Source organism: Sabethes cyaneus, chromosome 2 (genome assembly GCF_943734655.1).
Source record: "Sabethes cyaneus chromosome 2, idSabCyanKW18_F2, whole genome shotgun sequence".
NCBI lineage: Eukaryota > Metazoa > Arthropoda > Insecta > Diptera > Culicidae > Sabethes > Sabethes cyaneus.
The window spans coordinates 169097762-169125656 of NC_071354.1; the positions used below are offsets into that span (position 1 = coordinate 169097762).

Here is a 27895-nt window from a genome sequence, read left to right on the forward strand (position 1 = left end):
CATCGCTGTGTCCGGCGTGGTAGGCATACCGCTGCCTTTGCCACCCACACTAGCGCTCCTAGTTGCATCCTTCTCCACCCTTGGTGGAGAACGCTGGATGCCTCCTCTAGCGAACGGGTTTTCCACCGTATCCACACTTGTTGTATTTTTGATTTTGTCTTCCATAAGAATCCCACGAGTTGAGGGGAAAGAAAAGTCCGCCACATCAGAGCCCCTCATGATGCGGTAAGGGCTGATTACTGTGGAGGGCGCTCTGGTACTCCACAGGCTCCGTTTGAGGCTGAGTATTTATAGAACCCCCCCCACCATTCATCCCTCGGCACGGGTCGCATGACACCTTGGATTAGGGGTTTATCCATTCATGTTTTTACTTTTAGCCATGGATAATAGCTATTAAAACCATCCTCCTTTGGGGGCTTTGGACCCTCTGCTCAGGTTCTCGGTATTTTCAGGTTCATCGAAAATGCTTCTACCGAGATCCGTCATTTGCAGGCGGAGAGTTTACACTCAGCCTTCGCATGAGTGCCCCCTTCTCTGTCCGCATACGACCCTAGTTTCCACCGGTTGTCCGATTTCCACTAAGGAGCGTATCCCGGATGGTACCACGAGGAGGTAGAGATAGGAGTTGCTAAATAAGAGGCTGTGGAACTTCGTGATAGTTCTGGAGCGCATTATTCAACCATTTACCATCCCGCCATGATGGTGTGGGCAGTCCCGATCGACACATTCAGGTCAACAGTGGTCTTCCGGATCGAGTGGTTTATTTTTCGACAAACCCGCTCCCTCACCTTGCTGGCTGCTAGCGTCCTCGCCGAACGTGGCCACCCGGATCTAGCACGGTCCTTGGCCGAGCACGTCTCTCGGTACCGATGAAGCGAAAGCATTCACCAGCGGCATTGGTCAGCTGAAGAACTCGAGGTGCCGGCTGGCTAAAGCCGTGACTGATAAAGCTGTGCGCCAGCTGATGAGCGGTATCAACGGTAAAGTGAAAGAATTTGTTCGACTATCGATGAGAGGTATGTTTCAGAGTTTTCATGCAATATAACCAACGTTTCATCCTTAGAGTGTTTTGATATAAAAATTAACCATTGCGGGACATTTTCCGGGACGCTTAGTAATCCGGGACAAGCCATCCAAATCCGGGACAGTCCCGCATAATCCGGGACGTCTGGTCTAATACCAATACACAGAATGCACATGGTACTCACTTACACAATGATGAACAGTTGTATTCGAACTTATTGAACACACTGTATATGCTGGCGAGTGCGATAGAGTGTGACAGGGTCCGCGCATGCAGTATTGCTATAATCTACGGGTGTGAGTTTGAACCTGGCTCTTCGGCAACCACAAACCACAATACCAATCATGAGATTTGAAGACGTATTACCAGCTGTTGCCGTGCCTACTATGTACTCCACAAGCATTTAAGATCATATAGTTGGAGCTTCCGTACAAGTTGCACCTTGCATGGACCTGTCAGCACTGCGAGGAGATTTCGAACGGCCTAACCATCTTTAGCGGCATGTAGTAGAACGGTAGATATACGAAGACGAAGGATAGACCTCGAACTCAAGCATGTGTACCCAGTATCTAGAAGCTGAAGTTTAAGTTGAATACGCTAGGCGGGACATGTGGGTATGAAATGGGGAAGGCAAATGAGGAGCGTCCAATATAGCTCTAGCTATCCCAAGCCCCTACCTAGCGCCTCCACGTGGCCATACCCGGTAATGCTCTATTGAGTAGCCAAGCTAGGAGGTGCGATACTGTGTGGTTCCCGGCTGCCTGATCTCATAATCGAGGTTTTGGGCAGACGGTGGAGCCAGACGATCTGGTAAGCATAATATAAGTTATTTTAATTATTTTTGTCGTTTTAGCTTATGAAGCATTTACTGCTTTATAGTGAAAACTTTGGCCAATACGAGTGTTAATACTGCACATGGATATTGGATACCAGAAGAAAAATTAAATTAATTATTAGAAGCATTTATGGAAACTAAAAGGACGCAACTCTATTCCATTCGAAGGACTGCTGGTGAGATTGTTCTATTTGTACCCATATATACCACATTTCATAAATAAACTAGAATCGGGAAGAGGGAAGGACCATCAGAGCACTTGTTTGAAGCGGTGGGCCTAGGGAGAGTGAAACAGTCAACTTTCTAGGGTTAATCTTGGCCCGATTAACAACACATCGTGGATAATGAGCGGGCTCTTCTCCCCACCTGCTGGAGTCATTCTGCATTAAGACGGTTTATTCAACGATTGACTCAGGTGACTTAGCCCTTGGAAGGAGATTCTCTAAATCCCTGGTACGTATAAGTGATGTTGCTTATCGACCAATTCCCTTTTGGCCCTTCATACAAGAGTTGGGAAGCATGACCAATCGTTGAATATGTTCAACTCTTTTTGACATGATAGGCTCATTGCTATGAACGGATGTTCTGCTAAGGCAGGTGGTAGTACCATATATTCATATTCATAATACGCTAGGCGGGACATGTAGCTAGAATTGCTAGAAGAATCTGGTGGTTACAAGTCAGATGGAAGAACTAAGTTATGTAGGCATTGTCATTAGAGGTCAGGCCAACTAAATAAGTAAAAGTAGGAAAAACAACAACGACAACATAAGGTTAAACATTGCAATAAACATTTAGGCTCTTTAAGGCGAATTGTAATAGATATGAAACAAGCAGACATCTGATTTTAAATATTTATTTTTATTGTATTCAATAATACATGAGGTTTTTTTTATACAAAGTTCCAAGATTGTACAATTTTCGTAAATGGGTGCTGATAATTGTTACTCAGTATACTTAGCATGAATTACTACTGCCATAGTATGCTGTAGTGGAACGACTCGTTCGCGGTCGCATTGCATGTCGTAAACGTGTTTCAAGTATTTCGTCTTTTCATTATCATCCGATAAAGTTACGGCAAACGATTACAATCGCGCGATTAAGCAGGTATAATACAAATAATTAACGGTTTCAACTATTTAATGGTACATATAATACTTAGATAAATGTTGCTGTTACAGTTATACTTTTTTGTTTTTCAAAATATTGGCACTTATGCTTCGGTTTAATATACAAATCTATATTAGTAAGATTGTCATTTTTTCGCTTTCCCGTCCTCATTACACCATTCCGAAGTCAGTCACGATTTTGCTAGGATCCTGAGCTTGTTGGCCAATGGTTCGCGCGTCATTTTTCAGCTTCATTATTGTCTGCTGCTTTTCCTGATTGATGTTCAGCTCGACGAGGGTGTCGATACTGTTCAGACTGGCGTCGCCCTGCAGGATCTTCTGAGCCGCCAGGGACGTGAAGTTAAAGCTCAAATCGGTAAGACTGGGAAAGTCGTACATTTCCTCGATCATTGGATCTTCCTTGTTCTGGAAGGAAAACCGTCGGTCCGAGTTGTTCGGTTTATCCGAATCCTTTACCAAAATCGTGATCTTATTCGTTTCCTGCATCTGATTGGTGAGATTCGGTTCGCTGGAAACGGACAAGCTTTTCTTCATCACGATCAAACCGCTGATTTTCTCTGACGGGCAAATTTGATTCTTCAGATCGAGATTTGAATTGAGTTTTTTGATTTCGGAATTCGAACGGCGTAGATTTGATTGGTGATCGTTGTGCTGCAGGTTACCAGCCATCGAACCGGTTAGATCCTTATCGGTGGCGAGGTCGCCGCAGATATTCTTAGCATCGTGCTGGATGTTTTTGAGGACGTTTTTGTAGAAAAAATTGGCCGGTTGTACTGGAGGCGTCGATGGCAACGTTTTGCTATTGTTCATAGGTGTGTTTTCCTGTTTGTTTATGTTTTTATTGTATTTGTTTAACTCGTGAACATCGGACGATGCTTCGGAGTTGAGTTTGAAGTTTAAAAGCGTTCCGTTTAATGCTGAGAGCTGATCAAAGTCCATCTCGTTGCTCCCATTCGATAGTTCAGTTTCTAACTTTATTAGGTTGCTACTGTTGGTGTTTGTTAAAATGCCGTTGTTTGTAATAACTTCATTACAAAGTGCATTAAATGAGTTCTTAACTAGATTGCTATTGTTATTAGTACTACTATTGCTATGATTGTTTGTGCTAGTATTGATGGCCTGGTTATTGTACCCAAAGGTTGTTTCAAACCCTTTATAGTGTTGGTTGCTCTTCGAAGAATTTGTGGTGGTGGTAGTTACTGCAGATGGCGGATTGTCCTTCGATCCGTTGGAATTAACATACGACGGTTTCGTATCGTTAGCTATGAAATAGCTGGAAGTGGTCGTCTGTTGGATTGTCGTGGTAACCGTGGCAGCGGAAACGTGGGATTCCAAGCTTGAATGGGTGCTCGTTCGCGTAGACGATAATTTTTCGCTGTCAAAACTGGATGGTCCCGAGGTTATGTAGGTCATTTTACCACTGTCGATACTGGATGGACCGCTACCGACACGACTAGCTTTGTTCTCGATCTTATTCTGGCTATTGCTGTGCAGCTTCTCCGCCGAGGAGAGTTGCTTGCTTCGGGACACCTTGTAGTATCCCGAACTGGCCGGTGTGGAGTGGATTGATCGCGGTAAACTGCCACAATAGTAGGATGGGGATTTCCCTCGGCGCACCGGTGAACAATCGCGCGAAGATATAAAGAATGTTGATTCGCTTGACAGGTTTCGTCGATGATGGCGCCGTCTTGGTAGCGATAGGGATCGTTGGCTTACATCTGAGCTGTCGTAAAATGTCGAGTTCATCAGGCGGGATTTTATTGGGACTTCCTATTGGTGGTGTCAGAATAAAGAAGAGTTAAAATTGAATCAAAGCAGTAAAACAGTAAGATCGTACCAAATAATCTATGGTCTGTGTGCCAACACTGTGCAGGTGTGTAGTTTTCGAGTTGAACCATTCGGGCGGTGGAAACTGTGCCGAGTAGGTTTCGATCTGCTTCGATTTACTTTTCGATCGAGTGCTTCGTCGGAAGATCCTAGACAGTAGAGATGGGGAAGACGCTTGTTTTTCTGTCAATAAAAAAAATATCATATAAATCAATTGTGTTATACGAAAACGAAAACAAAATACTTGTATCACAATTGGACTGATTTTCGGAGCTTGAACTATTCCCTATCGAAGGGTTGTTGTCCTTTGCGATTGTCTGGGAATAGTTCTTGGACAGACTGCGGGTGGACGCCGAACGTTGCAGCCGTTTCGAGGACCCAAACAGGCGTAAGCTGTGTCGTCGTTCGAGTGTTTTCGCGCTACCTGCTAGCGATGCACTTCTCTGCTTACTTATGTTGCTTCGTGGATAGAGGATTTTGTCGTTCGGATTACCCCCGCAGATCACATCCGCCAAATTGGTTTGAATGCACTGATGGGTCTGGTCTCCATCGCGTTCAGTCGAGATCTCTCCATACAGACTACGCAATGCCTCGTGGCTACTCATTAGCAGCGTCTTTGACTCCTTTTGAGGCGGTGTGCTTTCGTCGCTTGCAAAGCTGTAATCGATCGGTTTGGATTTGCTACGTCGTTTCCTAGAAAGAAAAAAACGTTTGATTGTCGTTAAATGCATAGCGCGCGGAAGTTGTAAACATTGCGTGACTCACTCTGGCGTGACGATAAAGTACCCCTTTGAAGTTTGATAGATTTTGATCTCTTGCATCAGCTGCACAAGCGTATCGTAAATCACCTCGACCGAAGGTTGCTGCATGTGTGTGAATCTAATGGAAAATCGAAAGCGGAAAAACAGGTAACGTCTTTCAGTCTAGCAGAAACCGAATCCTCCCAATTACCTTGCTCGTAGCCGCGAACGAATGTTTTCGATTGTGGCCGATTGACCCTGCGCCGTAAGCTCCATAATGACGTCACAAAGTGCCTCGGTGAGTGGCGTAAACTGTGTTTGCACTATCGGCGTCACGATGCAATCGTCAATGTCACCTGGAAATGGGGAAAGAGGAAAATGAAAGGACGATAAGTAATCTCTGGCAGATATAGTTAATTGGCGCGCAATTAACTGTGGCTAAACCCTGTGCGCAGTTCCGAAACGGAGAGTGATTAATGGCACTCGGTGGATAGATTGCTTACTCGCCTGCATCCAATCAAGTGTTTACAGCCGATTGTGTCTATCGCATTACGAACATAATGATGAATTTAAGATGCTCATGGTTCGGTTGGGTTGACTATAAATTTGACAAAGAACTCGAATGAACGTCTTAGCGTTTAAAAAGTGCTAATAAAACAACAATAAATTTAGCAGAGTTTATTGGCTTAAATGATTAATTGCGAATATATTAAGAATTATTGCTGATACATTCTTATTTATTTATTGTTGTTATAAGAAAAGTAAATATGACTAAGAAATTGGAAAAATTAATTCAATTGGAATTTAATTTAATTCTATTTAAACGCCTTGTGAAACTGTTTAGTCCGGGACATGTAGGTTAATAACACTTTTAAATCATTGATCTCTATATATTCTTCAGGGCTTGTTCGTTCACTTTTAACCAATGTTGATTCATTTGACAGTACCGTCCCAGTCGCGCAAAATTTGACAAAGTTATCTATGGGACATTTGTAGTACCAGTTATTAACTACAATTTTGCTGAATCAGGTTTTACTGTATCTTTTGTATTTACGGTGCTACAATGCTAGTACCTTATTAGTGACTAAATGAATGCTCATTTAGTTACTAATGACGTACTAGCAATGTAGCATCGTAACTACAACAGATACAGCAAAACTTTGTTCAGCAAAATTGAAGTTGATAACTAGTTCTACAAATGTTCCATATACAACTTTGTCAAATATTGCTTGGCTGAGATGGTACTGTCAAATGAATCAACATTGAGTCAAAATGAAAGACAAGCCCTGCTTTCATTACTATTTTTAGAATACGATTTCATTTTTTGATCTTTCGATCGTACAGATGGTCGTGGTTCGCCCTAACAGCTTTCTGAAACACCGCTAAGGCGCTGCGTTTGTTGACATTTTAATGAACCTCCCGATGTAGATATTGCACTATATCTAAATCTTGTTATGTTTTATTTTATATTGTATCATTTATATTACGGGCTATAGGCTGGCAATAGCATAGCAATAGGGTAGATCGTCGTTTCCCTATCAGATGCGCGGTTGTATCACAGGTTAGGGGCGGCGCACAACAGCGACTAATAGTGTTGCGAAACCAGCACTCGTGTGGTCTACTTTTCTCACATACGCGTTCTCGTTCTAACGATTACAGTTGCATGAGCATTTCTTTCGGACTCCCTCTCTTATTTTCTCATGCGCTGCAAGTAGTTTTTGCGAGTGTGTATACAGCTAATCAACCACGTTCGTCGCTCTCGCCTCGTGATTGCAACCCAGCAGTGGATTCCTTATAGCTCGCGATGACCTTCACTCTTACCCGCGTGTGTAGTAAGCGAGGGCGTTGGATGAAAGAGAAAAGCAAAATCAGCATCTATACATCCTAGTCTGCCGGTCGTGCTCAAAAGTTATTGGCTTCGTGAGCAGACTGTGCAGAAAGACGCTACGAGGCTGTGCGCTCGAGATTGTGTGCGTATTTACTTATTTATTTGATATATCCATCTGACAATGTCTTAATGAATTTAAAGCACATAATGTCGGTGAATCGATGTCGTTGTTTAGGATTTTCGCCACCAGCGTTGCCTGCTGAACTTTGCGGCGTCTTTTCAATGTGTCCAAACTAAGCGGACAGCCAGTGTTGCGAAGCCCGCACTCGTGTGGTCTAATTTTCTCACACACGCGTACTCATTCTAACGAACACGCCGGCATGAGAATTCCTTTAAAGCTCCCCCTTTTATTTCATCATGCAGTGTAACGAGTTTTTGCGCGTATTTGTTTAGCTAACAGCTACAGTTGCCGCTCGTCGTTCGTCGTTGCAGCCCGATCTGCAGATGCCGATTACACGCGAGGACTCGCGCTCCCGCCCGTGCGTAGAATCGAGTGCGAAGATGAAGAACAAGTAGAAAAAGTAATGCAAAATTTGTATCCCAGTGCACCACCAGTCTCACGGGCACTCGTGGTGAATGAGTTTTTTGCCTCGGGAATAAGCTATGTAGGAAGATGATGTGAAGATGAGCGTGCGCGGGTGTGTGGGTAACAAAATATCTCACACAGCACCGGCGGCTGTTTTTTTTTACGCCAGCGTGTGCGGCGTAAGTGTTGAATGCTATTTTTCTCATACTCTTTCGCGTCTGAGCAGGCATGGTTGACTTCTCGCTCGATTCGCAACATTGCAGACAGCAACTTGCTGGATACGGCGGAAGATTTTCAGGATCTCTCCAAGTCGAATCTATAAGAGCCATACGGATAAACCTTCTCTGGATTGACCAAACTCATGCACCTTCCAGCATTGGACAAAAGGTAGGAGTTACAACGACAACTTGTTAAGCGTAGCTACCTATTGCCCCCCCTTCCTTTCCACTCTTTCTCCTGCTTAGCCCAAAAAAATTCATTACTTTACCCTACCGTCCCTCCATCAATTGTAGAACCATCGTTTCAAAAAATATTAATACTTCTCTGGATGCTTTCGATTCTCAAAATCCAAGTAAGGTAATGGGGTTACCCAATTACTTTAGAGATTTCAAGTAAAGCACTGACTAATGCGTAATACAAAGATTTTTGGCAATGAGGGTCGTTGAAATCTCTTCCAATTTAAGTAATGAATACTAGCTGCCAGGCTGATTTGGAAATAACATTGGTACGGTGAGCGCTAAACGTAAGATTGATTGTTGATTATTGTTGAAGAAAGTATAGTTTTATCTTTTGTCTTTACGGCGCTATGCGATTGCTACCCCGTTGGTAGCCAAATGAGTGCTCTTTTTGTGGATGGATATATAGTGCTTAATACGATTGAGAATTGCGGGGACGATAATTTCGAAAAGCTTGGAGGCAGCGGACAAGCTTGTTATGCCTCTGTAGTTTTTAACATTCCGGCAATCACCTTTCTTACGGACGGGTAGCAGAATATATGCACACAGCATCAGTGGTTGTTTGCCATACGCTTGCGTCAGTAGAGTAAGTGTTGGTTGCTATAGGGTAACGTCGTTAGTATCGGGCCACTGTTGTAGTCAAGCCATCGCGATTTAACAGTTTTAGTAACTCGTGGTAACCATAGTAAAACTTCTTACTGTGACAGCTAACTTTTCACAATATTGTGAGTTTCATTCGTCTATGCAAAACACACGTACTGGCCTCAGTGACTAAACCTTACAAAAAAGTTTTACAGGCGCAATGAACTTTTCGTCAAGAAAATCTTTGAAAATGTATTGAGTGTGTTGTGCTCCATACGAATACCATACAAAAATCCTTTCCAGTAAGGTTTTTGGGTAGGGTAAGGCGAAATACTACAAAAGCACTCATTATCAAAGATCGGTTCACTTGCGTAGTCATGGTTGGGCCACTACAATTTTAAGCACAGAAGCGCAACATTCGATAGAAAACGTAGGTCACCGTCAGTGAAAACCCGGATTGTTGTTTTTTCATTGTAGTAGCACACTTTGGAAAAGGCGATCGTAGGAATATTGATTGTACAAGATGGCTAAAATTTCGCAAAACTACAAAATGTAGCGGTGGCTTACCCTGTACAACAAGGCCCTACTATGACAACATTTTTGGTTTTCACGTAAATGGCCATAGCTTTATTTTTTTTATGCAATCAATTCGAGATTTTCCAGAGCTATACCTTATTTTTAGACCTTTGCAACGATACACGATTTCCGAAACTCCTTTTGAAACGAAAATTTTGGGCAAATGTCAAAAGGTGGCCCAACGACGACGACATTCCCATTACTTCTCACTCACACTCGCTTGTGTAAGAATGGCTATAGTTTGCTTCTCGCTCGATTTGCAACATTGGCGACCAATGGGCTCTTGTTTTCTTTCGGCACTTATTTCCGACTCTTTTCAATGTTTTGCAGATGTACTGGTGAGAACAGTTGAAATTTTTTGCGGCATCCCATTGGCTCACGGAATCCTTGTTGATGAAACCACAAAAAGAGAACTTTTTGCCGAGATCTTTGTGCAATTCGTAGAAGTGTACAATGCACTTGCTGAATGCTTCTTGTTTTGATGCCATTTTAAACAAAACTTGGCAAGCATAAGCAAAACAAAAAATACTGGCAGAAAGAGGAGACAAAGAACTAACATATACACACTCTCATTTCTCCCTGAGATCGTTCGTTGTGGTCATAGGGGCCTCGGAAAAATTCCAAAATTTTAGTTGTCACCCGTTAAAAGCATGGAATGAGGAGGCCTACGAACTGGTTGCCAGGTTTCATATGCCATTTCTTTAAAAAGGTCTAGGCAATGCCACAATTGTTGGGACATAATTCTTCTCAACTCTACGTACAAAATTCTCTCCTGTATCTTGCCCAAAGTCTAAGGTCATTGCAGGAAATCTTTGTTGGCGAATGTCAGTGTGGTTTTCAAGAGCCATGGTCTACGACGGACCAAGTGTTCACTTCATTATTTATTGTGAGTTTCATTGAAAGTAATCCACCACGCAACTCGAAAACCAAGTGCTCTTTCATGGTTGCCGGGGCGATTTTGATATTAATGGAAGAAATTACACAGAAATTATAAAATCTCAAATCAACACAGAAATTATAAAGTTTTAGTTACGTTTGGCGACACAGTTATATGAAGAACATGTTTGTTTACAACATTCTGGCAACATTTCTAGCGCGGTGTTTGCTTCAAGCGCGGTGTTTCCTTTAGACCCAGCAAACATTTTTGTACGTATATCAAAGTAACAAATATGATATATGTACCGATATATATCTAGAAAAATCGCATTCGATGCACGAAACCAGCATATGCGTACTGTTTTGGAGGCGATATACGTACTACAAATGATATGAAAACCATTCACATTCCTTAGTATTTGTATACGATGGAATCCGACTCAACATGATTAGTTCCATAATGCTATACAATTCTGTGACGAACATCGTATGTGAATCAGTTACTATCATTTTGTATGAATAAATGTAAACTAGGTTGCGCTTTATTAAGCTTTATGTACGATTTCGAGTTTGTTTAGCGATATTTAAGATGATTTTCACATATTATTATACGATTTGTGGTTTGCTGGGGACTTTGGGCAAAGCTCCTAATATTGACATGTTCACTTCAAGGCGGCGTACGATTCAGTTAAGTGTAATGGGTATAATTCACGTGGTTTTCCAAAACTAATAAGGCTGATACGTGCTACAGTTGGTGGTTTAAAATCAAACACTAGACATAAGTTTTACCAGGGCGGAGGAACGGTGGAGAGCATGGTAAGCGAGGTTAGAACTACAGTAGGGATAGATGAGATGCGTTTGAAATCGTCGATGAATTGGTCTACTTGGTATATTAAGTGACATACGCCAACAATGCGATCTGCAAAGTAAAAAGGTGGATAGCGGCTCCATATAAGGTCTTCTACGGATTGCGTGGAAAGCTAAGGTCCCACAGTCTGCTAGTTCATGCGAAAGTCGTGTTCTGTATGACGCTTATTTTCCGGCCGGTACTTTACGGCCATGAATCGTATACGTTTCAGGAGAGTGACTGACAACCTCTAGTAGGTATGAATGGTATTGACGAGGATGCGCTATTAGCGGGTGTAGCATTCGCGGGACGGTAGCCCAACATCGACAAATGTGGAGACATATTCCAAATTGTTGTTGAAAAAGGAATGTTAGTAGGGGAACAAGGGGTAAGAAGGCCCGGCGGGGTAAGAGGGACCACATCGATTTCGTCAAGAAATCCTTAAATTTTCTACAAATGCCTCAGTATGTTTTGTTTACTAGCCTATCTAAACACTTTCGAGACAACCTGCGGCACTCGGCCGTATCTGACGTCAAAACTAGAATCAAAACAAACTTTTCGTTCGCAGTGTCTTCATGCGATATAATTTCAGCAGCAACAAATTTAAGGGTTTTCAGCAAAAAATAGCTATGTATTTTGTCGTTTCTCTTACCACTGACTTTAATTGGGCAATTCTTGTTCTGTGTGTAGCGGAAAAGGTATATAAAATAGTACGCATTGAGAGATAAAAGCAAAATAATGTAAATTGTTAACTAGGGGTAAGACGGACCATTTTTCACGGGGTAAAAGGGCCATACGTCATAGTGCTCATAATTGCCTAAAGTTCTTCTGTTTAGTGTCTCAATAGATTTTAAAAATATTAAATGAAAAAATCAACTTTTTGCTGTTGAATTTGACTAACTTTTTTATTATTCTGACAGATACGCATTTCGTTTACGACTTGCAGGCTTCATCAGTGTCTTTTTCGAAATAGAGTACACCTGTAATAAAAATTATCCCTGAATCTGAGATCATCCTGTCTAACACAGAGCTTCCCACTTCAAAAGAAGCCAACAAGTGCCATTCGAATAACAAAATCAATGTAAATTTGGATCTAACGGAATCAAAATTCGATGATCACTTAACGGCTCATTTAATATGTTGCCTTCTTTACCTTCACCTGAAGTGAAGCGTATTCAAAGAGTAAAAGTCCTGCTGACAAATCAACAAAATAACGCCAAGAAAAGAGTAAATTAAAACCAGTGGAGTAAAATAACGTCTACTCTTATTTTCAAAATTGAACTAGTAGCAAAATTCCTTCTTTTGGCAGGTCTCTAAATTAAACTATACCTTCTTCTAGCATGTACCTAAAACCCCTTAAGAACTTGTTCTTATTTAGTTAATAATATTGAAATTGTGTTTACAACTCAAAGAAATCTTCAAATCTGCCACAATCCGCCTTACTCCGCCATGGTCCGTCTTACCCCTTTGGTGGTCCTTCTTACCCCGCCTGGTTGTGAACGAGTAATTTTTAGACGTTTCGAAAATTGATGAAAAATCACGGAAAAATAGACTAATTAATTCTTTATATAATTTTTAATGGTAGATAAATGAATGCTTTTCCATGTGTGGAACAAGAAAAGGTGAATTTTCGTACACATTTTATGCTAGCAATTTATTCGCTTAGGCGGGCCGTCTTACCCCGTCTTCCCCTAAGTATTATTTCATTCATTTAAAAACCAATGTTATCTCATTTTTTAAAATTTTGGTACAAACTGGGCCAGAAGGTGCCAGAAATTTATAAATAGAAATTTATAGACGGGCACAGTTACGACGGTGAAAAATTCCAAAGAAAAGTTAGTAAAGCTATGCTTTACTTTAGAGAAATTTTGTTACATATTTTTTTCGTTAGTCCAATCTTTGATAAAGGTTTCACCACATTTCAGTGCTAACATCGTTTTTCATTTCTGAGTTCTTAAGTTCCCTTCTGTTGCAAGTATCTATACCGCATTTTAAGTAAGATTGGAATCTATTAAGTTACAGTGCAACTTTCTTCGACATCTATAGAAGTTCCAATCGGTCCGCATGTCGTTTGCGGTGTACAATTTCACGGTTGAAAAAAGCAATACAGTAAAGATCCCATCAGCAACAGGCATTTACCATAATCCCCTAGAATAGCCTTTATGGATTTTGGTCAACGCTGTTAGCTATACATATCGTAACATCCATAAATTTTGCAGCGAACTCTTACTTACCTACGGAATTTATCAGATAGGTGGCCGGTGGCTTGAGGACGCTTCGTGCGTAGGCACTTCTGATGATTTCCAGAGCGCATGGTTCGGCCGTTATCAGCAGCATTCCGGGTGAAATGTGGCCGAGATATTTCAGTACTTTCGTAGCCGCTGCCAGCGGAGCATTCCACCAACATTGCAGATTTGCCGAAAGGAAATTCTGTGGACGGTAGAATGGGGGAGTTTTTTTTGTTAGTTTTGTCTTCATTTTATTTGAGATAGGATTCGAACAAGGTGTTCTTGTAAAAAGTACACAGCATAATATAGTTTAATAATTGGGGTTTATGTAAAAGAACACTTCGTGTAAAGTAACGCAATTAAGTACAGCGTAGCTATATAATAGGTGTATTACCAGAGGTGGGCACCGCTAATCAGCTAACCGCTAACATTTAAGCTAGCGAGTAGCACGTTCGCTAGGTTTTAAATGTGCTAGCGCTTCTATTACCTTCCGTTAAACATAAGTACTACTAAATAAACTACCAGCCACTAATTTTTGAAAATAATTTTTGGAAATAGTTCAACTAGCCAGCCATGAAGGAACTATATTTGCTCGCGTCGCGAACAGCAGCGAGCAATTTTATCAATTTGTAAGAAACCGCACACTTATTTTTGTTATTATTTTCAAAAATTAGCGGCTAGTAGTTTATTTAGTGGCACTCTAACTTATCGGAAGCTAACGAAAGCGCTAACAGATTTGAAACCTAGCGAACGCACTACTCGCTGGCTAAAAGGTTAGCGGTTAGCTGATTAGCGGTGCCCACCTCTGTGTATTACCTACTTTTTGCCAAAAACCCGTTACCAGATAATATAGTGTGAGTCTTCGAATCCGCACTGTATAAATCTCTACTGTATTCGCAATTAAACGAAGCTGGTCGGTGCAAAGACTTACGTTAAATGTCATATGGCATTGTTTGCTTCTACATTGCACGAGGATAGATTAAAATTATAAGGGGAATGGACAAGTGTAATGAATCATCTGTTTTGAATACTGTTGGAACTTTATATTAGGGGAGTTAAATTAGGGTGTCGGAGCATCTTGATTTGACCAATTCTGTCAAGGTTATGGTAGAAAAATTCATTATAGATTTTTTTTTGCGACGCCATTTGCAATTGTGGTGATTTTACTGAGAAAGTATAGTCAATCTAATGCAAAAGCAAATATAACGTATGATTTTTTCATAATAAGAGCAATGACAATCGGTAATACGCCATGAGTTATTAAATGAGAATATTATGTTGGGTATGAAATGGAGAGAGTTACCTGGAAGGAGCGTCAAACATAGCTCTGGCTCTCTCAAGCTCCCACCTGGCGCCTCCACGCAGATCTAAGTCAAATGATGACGGTCGATGGCCTTACCCGGAAATGCTTCATGTACTTACTGAAGCAGCTAAGCTAGGAGGTGCGAACTAGAGCGCCTGTTCTCCAGGTGAGGGGCGGCTCACACAGCGTCTGTCTCGTAACGGGCGGCTGAATATGAAATGCTGTATCCCGCAAGCTATACCTAAGATGGCAGACCCATCAGCGGGATGTAGGTATCGCGACCCCGGTGAGGTAGTATACCGAAAACTCAATTACCACGAACAACGAACAAAGAAATTCAGGACGGAACAATCGGTATAGGACACGGCAAGGGACAAGGAAACGATTAAGGGATAACGATTGGAAACTTGGTACCTGGAATGTCCGAACTCTCCATGAACCGGCACGGGCTGGCTTGCTTGCTCGAGAGCTGCATCAACTCGGAGTGGAGATCGCTGCTATTCAGGAAGTTCGGTGGCCAAATTCCGGAGAAAGGGAGTTCCGTGCAGTAGACCCTATTGCAGGCACTTCTTTTAAGTACCACATCTACTACAGTGGCGGTAAGAAAGCTGAACATGGAGTCGGTTTCGTAGTGTTGGGAAAACAAAAGCAACGAGTTATCCGGTGGAGGCCCGTAGATGACCGTATATGCGTGTTGAGGATTAAGGGCAAATTCTTCAACTATAGCCTAATCAACTTATACGCACCGACAAATGATAAATCCGATGATGCTAAAGACGAGTTTTACGACAAGCTTGAGAGGACCTATGGAGAGTGCCCAAAACACGACGTGAAAATCATCATCGGAGATGCAAACGCGCAGATCGGGAGGGAGGAATTCTTCCGTCCAGTTATTGGAAGACATAGCCTGCATCTGTCGACCAATGATAACGGTCTGAGGCTCATAAATTTTGCCGCGGCCAGAGGGATGGCCATCTGTAGCACCTACTTTCCACGTTTGAATATTCGGAAACAAACCTGGAGGCATCCAAATGGAGACTCTAGCTCTCAGATCGATCATGTCTTGATTGACGGTCGACACTTTTCGGATGTTATCGATGTACGGTCTTTTCGTGGACCAAATATCGACTCTGACCACTATCTCGTAGTGAGTAAGATTCGCGCAAGGCTGTCGAACACGGCGAAAGCTCGCACTGAAAGGACGCTGCGTTTCAACATCCAGCGGTTAACGGCAGACGGCGTTGCAGTGGAGTACGCCAGGAAGCTTGACCAGCGAATCGCAGAACAGCAGGTAGAAGAAGAAGATATAAATGGGCTGTGGAGGAACATCCATGGTGCCATCCAAACAACAGCGAGAGAGGTGGTAGGCACGACGCGTGGAAGACAGCGTAACAGCTGGTTTGATGCCGAATGCCAGAGAGCGACAGACGAAAAGAACCAGGCCAGGAGCCGCATGCTCACTGCGGCAACGCGTCAAAACAGAGAGAGATACAGAGAGACTAGAGCTGCGGAAAAAAGAATCCATCGTCTAAAGAAACGCGAGTACGAGGAGCACGTGCTTGCCGGCGCAGAGGAGCGATACGCCAGCAACGACACACGGAGTTTCTATAAAACGGTGAGAAGCAGGAATTTTGCCATGCCTGTGATGTGCAATGATAGTGCTGGCAACCTGCTTACCGACAAAACGGCGGTAGCAGCCAGGTGGAAGGAGCACTTCCAGACACTATTGAATGGAGAGGTAAATGAGGAGATCAGCAGGGACAGGATAGAAATTGTAAGCGATGGTCAAGCTGTGGAGCCACCAACACAGGAGGAGGTTAAGAAGGCAATCAGTGAGCTGAAAAACGGTAAGGCTGCTGGGAAGGACGGTATCCCGGCTGAACTTCTAAAAGCGGGGAGCGAGCGGCTGTACGAAGCAATCCACCGGATCATTGTCAGGATCTGGGAGGAAGAACAAATGCCGGAGGAGTGGTTGGATGGCCTCATTTGCCCAATTTTCAAAAAGGGACATCGAATGGAGTGTAAAAATTATCGAGGAATTACATTGCTCAATTCTGCCTACAAGGTGCTTTCCCGTATCCTGTTCTGCAGACTGAGACCGTTAGCGGAGTCCTTCGTCGGCGAGTACCAAGCGGGTTTTCGTGAGGGTCGCTCCACGACGGATCAGATGTTTACCCTGCGCCAGTTGCTAGACAAGTTCCGGGAGTACAACTTGCAGACACACCATCTGTTTGTGGATTTTAAAGCGGCGTACGATTCAGTTAAACGAAATGAGCTGTGGCAGATAATGCTAGAACATGGTTTTCCGACGAAACTAGTTACGCTGATTCGTGCGACGCTGGATGGATCCAAATCATGCGTTAGAATAGCGGGTGAGACCTCAGCTGCTTTCGTGACGTTGGATGGACTGAAGCAAGGGGACGCACTCTCTAACCTGCTATTCAACATTGCCTTGGAAGGTGCATTACGAAGAGCAAACGTGGAAAGGAATGGAACTATCATCACGAAATCTCACATGCTTCTTGGTTTTGCGGATGACGTCGATATCATCGGAATCAACCGTAGAGCAGTAGAAGAGGCCTTTAGGCCCTTTAAAAGGGAAGCAGCGAGATTGGGACTTACCATTAATACCGCCAAAACGAAGTACATGGTTGCTGGTAGGGAACGTGGGAGCTCAAGTGGTGTTGGTGCCGAGGTGGAGTTAGATGGGGAACGATATGAAGTAGTGGAGGAATTTATATACCTTGGTACACTCGTGACATGTGACAACGATGTAAGCCGCGAAGTGAAACGACGAGTTGCAGCCGCGAATCGGGCTTTCTACGGATTACGTAGCCAGCTGAAGTCCCGTAGTTTGCAAATTCGCACAAAACTGGCGCTCTACAGAACACTAATCCTCCCGGTGGCCCTTTACGGACACGAATCATGGACGCTAAAGGAAGCTGATCGGCGAGTGCTTGGGGTTTTTGAGCGTAAAATTCTGCGATCTATACTTGGTGGCAAAATGGAAAATGGAGTGTGGCGCAGACGCATGAATCACGAGCTGTACCAAGTATACAAATATGCTGATATAGTGAAGGTAGTGCAATGTGGCAGGCTGCGGTGGGCTGGACACGTGGCCAGAATGCCCGATGAAAGAGTAGCCAAAACTATTTTCAGCAGAGAACCAGGAAGAGGCCGTAGACTCCGAGGCAGACCCCGCACCCGGTGGGTGTGTGCTGTCGAAGACGATGCACGTTCAGCTGGTGTTCGTGGGGATTGGAGAACGGCAGCCCAGGACCGACGGTACTGGAGGACTATAATTCGTTCGGCGCAGGATCGGTAACGGACCGTTGCCACTAAAGTAAGTAAGTATTATGTATCTTTGGCAAAACACTTTCAAAAGCAATGGTCGTCGTTTATATTTACGGCCATATTGGATTGAACCGAAAGAAAAACTATTTAAAAGTTCCAATGTATTCCCGTCCTATCAAACCAAAATTATTAAAAATATCAGCGATTTTTAGGACACACAATGCAAAATTAGTTATTCCCTAATATTTTAGTTTGTTGACTATCATACGCGATCAATCAAAGTGTGGCGAGTTCTATTCAAATGCTTTTTTTCCATTAAAGAATTCCTAGCAGCCAAATTTCCTACGTTTTTTCGTGCGACGAAGAAGAAAATGTCGACTAATCGTTTCAATTTCCGTCATTCATAAAATGATAATAACTCACGCAACGCATTCTCGTTATTCTGCAGCCGGGAAACTTACGACGAATTTAGGAAATAAAGCCAATTGCGTACCTAATTTCAATAAAATGCTTGAGTAATCGCTTTTTAGTGAAATCAACGTGCACGGATCGGAAGGTAAGTGTGTTTGAGTCAAATCAACACAAGAACTTAATTAAATCCAGTCAAGAAATGATTAAAATTAGAGTGGCTTTACTTAATACGACGAGAATTAGAAATAAACTCTATATCTGTTTCGACGAAAGCCACAAAGAGAAAAGCCAAATGTCAAAGTATAAATTTTGTATCATTAAACCACATGTTTTGTTAATCACTGTGGAATTTTTTTTGATATTTCCATAGGTTTAAAATGTTAAATATTAGTCCTAAAATGCCATCGAACTACATATTTACAAAAAATCCTTAACTTAGTTAATAAACTAGAGGGATTTCATGTTACAGCTGAGACTTTTGTTTACCACAGGGCCCCTTAATTTAATGTTTTTTGTGTATGTCGATCCCAACGAAAATCCTAACTCTAATTTATCAAATCAACCACTTGTCAGCTGTACCGTTTCCGTCGTTTTGGGGTGTGAAAAATTTGTTTCGGAAGTGAGGTTTTCAACCGCAAGCTGTAATCTGTAGCAGGATAGTAAGTTTTCTTGTTTCGATAAAATCGAGATTCGTTTCCCCTACCCGTTGGAGCGGAAGTTACAATTGCATTGCCTCGCAATATATCTAGGCGAATATGAAGATCCTAACGCATTGGGAGTGAGTCAAAATCCGATTATTTCGAACCGGAGATAAGAGCAGTCAATTTGGATCGGGATGTTCCATTTGTTTGTCCGAAATAGCACAGACAAAAAGTAATAACAAGATCATTTATTAGAACGTGGTCCGGTAAACCTTTTTATTAGAAAAAAAAAACGTACGTGCTTCATACATTCATACATGTTGGAATCACCGGTTTTTCATCATCCACGTGCACGGTGCACCCCCGAAAAGACGACCATTTCGGAAGGGAAACTGCCACTTGGCATTCTGTCAACGTGCGTCTGTATTTTGCACGCACAGATGTATTTGTTTGCAAAAACCAAGGGGGAACAATAGACTTTCGACTAAAAATCAATAAATTTCAACGGTCGCAACGACACACGGCCACATCGCATCGTTTAGCTTAAAGTGGTTCCAGCTTGCTGAAGGAGATTTCATCGAAGATGAATTGCTCGAGAGATTGGTAATGATAATATTAGCCGAACATTTTGCTAAGTGATGAGGAAGTAAGAGCACCGACAGACTTTAACGCAAATACCGGCCTGGTCTTGTTGGTTGGGTCGAGTTTGTTGATTCCCCAGCAGTTTTTTCCTCAAGAGAATTTAGGAAACCCACGGCATTTATCGAGGGAAACTTTTGCACAGTTATTCCAGATGTTTGCTTTAGAATTTGCTCTTCAGTTTCAATATTTATTTTTGGTGCTTTGCGAATGCTTCGTTTGCTATTTTTAGACAGATACTTACTGGTGTTTGTCAGCTTTGTTTGATATTTCCAAGTGATATTTGAGTGAAGCATTTGCTGAAAGTTGAATACAATCTTCATAGCAAACGCACATATTTTCTTATATACTGGAATTGGTTTTATCCTACTACAAAGATTATCTTTTTCCCCAAATACAGTAATACCTCGATATAAGGTAACCTCGATTTGAAGCAACTTCGAAATAACGTAACTCGTTATAATGTATTTTCTTTAAACTGATAAAATTAACTATATTTATTCCTCTTGCGGTGTGACCTCACTTTTCTACTGTCCAAAAACCGATAATATTTTGCAAATTTTTGTGATACAGTATTAAAATTTTAAAATTTCAGGTAACGAGATCTTTACATACTTTAACTTGCATCGCATTTCCTAATGTTGAAGGATAGCACAAGTCCAATCAACATAAAATTTTGAAGTTAACAGTTTGAAAGGCTCCCCTTTCATTTGTAATCAACTTCGTTTTTGCTTCCATATAACCTAACTTCGATGTAACGTAACAAAAATAAAAATAAAGTTACGTTATATCGAACTATTACCGTAATGAGAACACTCACTTAATACTTTAAGTCAGTTCGGAAGTAAATAACAGGGGTAAGTATCCACTTGAATACGTAATTTCTAACAATGTTAATGTAACGTATGTATTAAAAAAATTGACTGATTTTAGTGATTTTTCATGCTTTTACCGAGCCCTCTATTATAATGAAAGTTCACAACATGTTTCTCGTATCTGCTACCAGTGTTGTAAACGGCGCTGCATTCACCTTTTCATGTCGTCCATAATTAGTGGTTCATTATTTTTATAGGAAAACGTTCACTTTTGTAGCGTCAATTATGGAAGCAAAAGCTCACCTTGCGTTACATTGGAAATCAGCGTATCGCACAAATGGCCATTTATCTGGCTGATTGTGAACCGATAGCTTTTATTTTTGCTATGATTGCTTCCAACCATGTTGAAAAGATAAAATTCGTGGAAGTAAATAAGTTTATAAATTTTACTTGATACAACAAAACGGGCTAATAGGCAAACGTAACCAAATTTAGTGAAAGTTTTGTTTTTGTTTGCACACATGCCTTTCTGAAAGTTCATGCTACAATTGTTGTTTATCTATTTGCACAGATTTCAACGAGCAAGAAGTTGAATAAACAGGAAGATCAATTCAACTTTGTGGCAATAAGCATTTACGACGATTCTGAGTGAAAAAATGGTTTCTAAATGATATATAAAAAAGAATTTTGTAAACAACTCTCGTTGTTACAACATCTCAAAATGTTTTCTAATACAGTGGGGTTTCGAATTTGGCATGCCTCGATTTTGGTAACAAAAGTATCCGTTTTTGGCAACACAAAATATTTTACTTCCAAAAATATGCTTAAATATCAGTCAGTTTCCGCATACATACTTTAAATGACGAAAAAATATTGCCCTAAGAGTGTTCATGAAAAAAAGTTTGCGTTTATAGAATGTTTAGAACAATAATATTTTTACTGCCGTAGGATTACGTCTTATCGCAGGTCGCCAAAAAATTACTTGCACCGCACGGATAGCTCTTGGCGGATTGTGTGAGTATAAAAGGGTTGCAATCGTTGATTAATAACATTTAGCCAATTTCTAACGCATTTACATTAAACTTTTTCATCAAAAAAGGGTCTCGATTTGGGCACGGTTTTGATTTTGGCAACATAGGCGACACGCGTTTGTTGCCAAATTCGAAATCCAACTGTATAGCATTCTAATATGCCTATAGCAGCTGAGCTTTTGGTCTGAAGGCCAAAAGTTCATCTCCGAAGGTCTGGAGTATTTTTCTGCCTTTACTAGCTAAATACTCCCAACGAAAATATCATTTGATACAATAATATAGAAGCGGCTGGTATGAGACGTCGCCGTTTCTTCCTGCTCTGTTGATACAGAAATGAATGTCTGTATGATAAATTTATTCACTTGAAATTCATTTCATGGAATCATCTTTCATAAAATACCTCACAGTTTAACCATTTAACATTGGTTACATATCCTAGAAGTTTTTTAAATGCTAATACTGACAAGAAAATAATTTGAAAATATTTTCTAGAGTCCTTTATTGTGGCTGCGATTGTATTAATTTGAATAAGAATAAAATTAAAAACAAGAACAAGAACAAGAACAAGAACAAGAACAAGAACAAGAACAAGAACAAGAACAAGAACAAGAACAAGAACAAGAACAAGAACAAGAACAAGAACAAGAACAAGAACAAGAACAAGAACAAGAACAAGAACAAGAACAAGAACAAGAACAAGAACAAGAACAAGAACAAGAACAAGAACAAGAACAAGAACAAGAACAAGAACAAGAACAAGAACAAGAACAAGAACAAGAACAAGAACAAGAACAAGAACAAGAACAAGAACAAGAACATGAACATGAACAAGAACAAGAACAAGAACAAGAACAAGAACAAGAACAAGAACAAGAACAAGAACAAGAACAAGAACAAGAACAAGAACAAGAACAAGAACAAGAACAAGAACAAGAACAAGAACAAGAACAAGAACAAGAACAAGAACAAGAACAAGAACAAGAACAAGAACAAGATGCATTTTGGTCTTAATGAACCGCTATGAAATTTGTGTTATAGTGACCAGAAATGATGAAGTTGCTACGACTATTTTAGCCCATTTTTAATGTGATGTCTGTGTTGTTTAAATATCCGGCGGGATGAAAAAGCCTGCTTGGTACAAACCATTAACAGTTAAACAGCAAACCACCGATTAACTCAAAGAATTGTACTGCGCGGGCGTCCACCATAATTTCTCAGCTGCGCAATTAACAATAAAGCTGATTTTTGGCATATTGTTGGGGCTTATCAAAGGCTTATCGTCTACTAAAAATCAGCTATATCTATTTGTAGAAACCTGAGAAATTGCTATGAGCAAACAGCACAATCCACGGGCCTATTCGGTGGACTGCTGTAATTCAACGGCAGACCAAAAGAGAGTCAGATGGTTTATGTGCAGCGTCATAGCGTGGGGTTGGCCAGACTGGCCCCCGCCAAGGGCGCTAGCTCTTAAGGGCGCCAAAAAGCGCATGCAATTTTGTAAAGCATTATCAATAACATATGCGTTAAAAAACTAGCCTGATTTTAGCGATTTTTCATACCACGATATGAGTTGATTTGCATGCAACAGCCATTGCGAAAACAGTCAAACAACTACGCTCGATACTTTGTTCGTACTGCCAGCTTCATCCCGTAGCGAAAAAGTTAGACAAGGTGAATCATTTCCTATCCGCTGAATAGAGCCAATCTGGCATTCACAACATCCACTCCCGCGAGAAAGGCGAAAGCGTTTAACGAAAACTTGGTTTAGCGCCTGGAGCCGGGAGATCGGAGCAATTGGTTAAACGGTGAAAAAGTACTTGGCCAAAATGGACTTTTTTATGCGAAAGCATCAGTTACGAACGAACTTTTCTCTAGCGAAGGACGATATCGTGTTCATAATGGGCGACGAAAACTAAATGATGCTAGACGAGAAGAGAATGTTCAAACAACTGTGAACGAGGAGATACGAACGTATCTATCGGAAGTTGCCGCCAGCTATCATGTATCACGCAAAGGATGTGGTCCTTTGGCCCAACTTGGTCTTGGCTTATTATACCAAGAGAGCACTAGAGAACATGAAACGGCTTCAGATAAACGGTGTACCGACGATCACCAACTCTCTCAACGTCCCCCAACTGCGACCAATTGAAAATGTTTGGGCGGAAATGCTCAAACGGAGCATTTACTCCAATAATTTTGCGACCAAAACGGAGGAAGAGCTGATCGCCAAGGCCACGAAAGAGTTAAATAATATGCCGATGTTTACCTTTTGATCGGCCTTAGCGGCCACCTGGCAGGATGTCGAAGCATTTTTATAGAAGGTTCAATTTAAGGAAAATTTGTTTCATTGTATTATCATTTGTTTTATTTTTCATCGCCATCCGAAATTTGTCCATTTCCTCAATACATTCGTTTAAATGTAACGCAGTATTGGAGAAGAAGCGAATACGAAAAAATGATAAACCTGGTGGGAAACATTGGTTTAGAAAACGAGGGGGCGCCAAATTAGATTGTCGCCAAGGGCGCCACAATGTCACGCTACGGCTCTGGGCGTACCGGCCCACACGGTGAATATCGTCCAAGCGTGGTGTCGGGAGAATTTGATTGATTTTCTCGGTAAGACTTTGTGGCCTCCCAGCTTTCCGGATCCTAATCCCCTGGACTTTTATGTATGGTTGTACATGCTGGCCAAGCAGAGTGAACATAAAGTGAGCACTATGGACCCACTTAAGAAGCTCATTTCCAGGATCTGGGACGAGATGCCCATGGACCAGGTGCGTGCCGCGTGTGATTCTTTTGAGAAACGTCTCAAGCTTGTCATAAAGCACAAAGGGAGGGTGCTTCCACCAAATATGTCGTAAAGGTTCTGACTCAGAAAAGAATATCCTGTATTTAAAGTCAACTTAATTCCTGAATTGTGTGTATACTGAGCTAAAGAACAAAATCGTATGCTTTTTGGCACAATCTCGCTCCGGATGATGATACTAGAAACAAAAAAAAAAAACAATACCTTGGGCTTAAACGTTTTTCTAAGATTTGACCCATCTTTATCGACAGACTTTGCCGGCAGCTGTTGGAGTACAGGAAAATTACGGGACTAGTGCAACGATTCTACTGACTCTATCTAGGAAGGATACTAGAAACATTTTTGTTTTCATTAATTTCATCTATCGTCCCCTCTGCCGATTACAAAAAAAACTGCTTATAAAAAAATTAATATCAGATTTATGTTTTATGGCAAATGGCAATATGGCAAACCCTTGTGTGATATCCAACATAACATGATTTCATTTCAATCAAAAATAGCGGAGAAAATCCGCTTTTTAAGTCAGTCTTTATTGTGCACGTGTTTTTCTGTATTCCGCACTTCGTTCTGCGTAATTGAGTGTCGACTTTTTTCGTTCAGATTTTTACTACCTTATTTATGCCAATCTCGCTTCTACAGCTAGAGAGTGCGGTAACTTCTTATAATTTGCCCTTGGACAAGAAGCTTTATTACGCTCCTCGAGCCTGTACAATTCTTATAACTAGCATCGGCAAGATGTTTCGCCATTCGTGAAGTTCAGCACAAAGGAAGGGTGCGTTGATTTCTTTTAGTTTTTAATATCATCAGGTCCTATTTTGTAAGTTTCGAGATATATTGGTTAAAAAGCACAAAAAAGAGTCGCTCTTTTTAATGAAACAAAAAGAAAAACAATGTGCTCAATTGAATAAAATCTATGCTGCAGTAAAGTTGTATTCTAGAGAACGTGCCGTTAATTGCATAAACGCGTGTTGTTGGCACGAATTTCCCCATTCAGTCCGGATTTAATGGAAAAATTGAGGCTTTGCTAGTGGCACCACACACCGCTACGTAACCGGGTTAATTAAAAATCAGTTTAAATGTTCGGATAAATGCAGCCGTTTTTTTGATGCGTGACTGTTAGACTGTTACTCATGTGAACGAAAACCTGCCGGAAAAAGAGCTGCAAGAGATATGCCCAGCCAAGACTGCTGCGGTTGCTTAGGGGCAGGCCGCAGGAGAAAAATCTTGACTTTAGTACTGGGTACATGCTTACCGGCACAGTCAACAATGATACCTAAACAATGACCTAACTATTTATTCGCTGACCAGGCCCTGCAATAGCGACCTGAACACGCATCTAGGTTCAACAGCAGAAAAGCGGAAAAACGACAACGATTAATGACGGATGTGAGAAGAAAAATGCATCGCCTATCAGATTGGAACTTAATGAGGGTCTGTTTCTGTGCAGTAACTTCGGCCGGTTCCCCGGGTGTCATGAGAAAATAGCTGCAGTGATTGCATAATTTATTCTACCCTCTCGCAGTACATGCTGTGATAATAAATATTCCGATCTAGGCGCATACTATCGTACTCGAGCGTCAGTCGATGACGCGACGTCGACACGGGCAGTGCAGTGTGAAGAAAAGTGAATCGGTTTTATTTTTCCACGTTTTTCCTGTCACCGAGAGATGATCTTGTTTTGCCTTCCTTCCGCCCCAACAAAAAAGGCAGCAAAAAAAACTTGCGACTTCAGCGAGAAATAGATTCTTGTTTGTACATAACTTGAACAGGAATGAAAAAGCGAAAGTAAGCGATGAAATGTCGCTGATAACGGGGTTCAACACCTACCCCTTGCTGTGGAAGGCAGGTGGAATAAGTTTGCTTTATTGCACTGAAAGCTGAAAGCTTTTGTAGTATTCTAACTATAGTTTATCGCGTGTCTCTTTCTTAACAATTTGAAAAACAAACCTGAAATATCGTATAGCCGCTATCGTACATCCAGAAATCCTCCGGTGGGTTGCCCGGTTTGGTGAGCTGAATTGCCAGGCACTGCTGTAGTATCAGCCGACATTTCTTCGGCGTTCCCGGTGAGTTCGTACTCATATTGACGCCACTGGTTTCGTGCTGCTGCGGGAAACTTTCCACTTTGGCCCGTTTGAACGATCATAAGAACGGATTTTCTGCTGCTTGAACTTTCGTCACTCCACCGCAGGATGCACCGTGCATGCACACTTGAGTCGAGACTTGAAATTACCGGCGGGCCGTCTCTTTCTAGGTCACACGATTAAGCGTCCGCTTTGGCCTCGCTCACTGTTACGTCCGTCCGCCGCGCGAGGTACCGAGGTACCTTGCTTGCTCGTTCGCTGTTGCGAATGCGAATTAATTGGAACAACTGCGATATTCCGAGCCCTTTATCAAATGGTTCATTATTTTCAATATCAGCTGCTAAATAACCTGTTGCTCCATCGGCCCTCCAGCACGCTGACGACGGGATGCACACTGTTATTACAACTGTTTTACTTTCGATGTTGCGCGCTCAGCAGGCTTGCACGGGCGCAAAATTGGTCCTCCAAGTGCCGGCAGGAGTGCTTTGCAGTTTGCTTATTTAGGTTGGCATTTTGCTAGATGCGTATTATCTGGAATGATAGAGCGGAGAAAAAAAGTATAATGAGTGGCTTTAAGTCAATGTGCGAATGATAATATCGCGTAATTGGGTGTGGGGTTTGTTGGAAATGTAAGATAACATTCAGATGGGAAATGTGTGTCATTTTTTTGTATTTGTGTATTGGAACATATGTTACAATTAGTTACTTTTTTAATTCTTCATAATGAGTTCTCTAGTTTAGCGCGCAATTCAAATCATGATTCAAACATCGATAATAAGCACTAACTACGAAAAATTGATTTTACGGCCATAGTAGTTCGCACTTTTTCGTCTTGCAATTTTACCGGAACAAATCCGGTTGGTTTGAACTGGTAAATCGAAGTATGAAGCGTGCTTATGGAATAAAAAATAATTCTGCCGGTCCCGGTGACCAGCATGGGGCTCAAATTGTGTTCACACGAAACAATTAAACGAATCTTTACAATTATCAGTAATATAAAAACATGAAATTTACTCTGAAATTTTATCAAGGTCAGTGTTGGATAGTTTACATATCATCCAGTGATTTACTACTTAAGATTTTTATCCAAACGTGGTTTAGAAATGCCCTAATGATTTTCAGAGGAGTTAAATTTTTTAAGGGGAAACCGAAAGTGGCCGAAAATGGCAAGATAAATGGCTGACGCTTGGTTTACGCACTGGAATGTACCTTACAAATGCATCTGTATTGGCGGAGCCCGCTTTTGCAGTGTGTTCAGGTATATTATAATGATTTGAAACTTTTCTCCCCACATATCATGAAATAATGTATAGCAAGATATAGTAGGCTTTTCACAA

General features: G+C 41.5%; 1 protein-coding gene across 4 annotated transcripts in view; it reads right to left on the reverse strand.

Annotated features, from left to right (window-relative positions):
• Positions 1 to 2712: 2712 nt before the first annotated feature.
• The window catches only part of LOC128738213 (myosin-G heavy chain), a 366951-nt gene continuing 341768 nt past the window's right edge, over positions 2713 to 27895 (reverse strand). For all 4 annotated transcript variants that reach the window (XM_053833181.1, XM_053833180.1, XM_053833179.1 and 1 more), the window contains 7 exons: positions 26422 to 27089; positions 13541 to 13736; positions 5768 to 5912; positions 5582 to 5695; positions 5061 to 5509; positions 4827 to 4999; positions 2713 to 4759 (listed from right to left, as the gene is read on the reverse strand). In XM_053833181.1, the coding sequence (XP_053689156.1) occupies positions 3140 to 4759; positions 4827 to 4999; positions 5061 to 5509; positions 5582 to 5695; positions 5768 to 5912; positions 13541 to 13736; positions 26422 to 26556 (2832 nt within the window). In that variant the 5' untranslated portion in view covers positions 26557 to 27089 and the 3' untranslated portion in view covers positions 2713 to 3139. The remainder of the gene's footprint in view (positions 4760 to 4826; positions 5000 to 5060; positions 5510 to 5581; positions 5696 to 5767; positions 5913 to 13540; positions 13737 to 26421; positions 27090 to 27895) is intronic.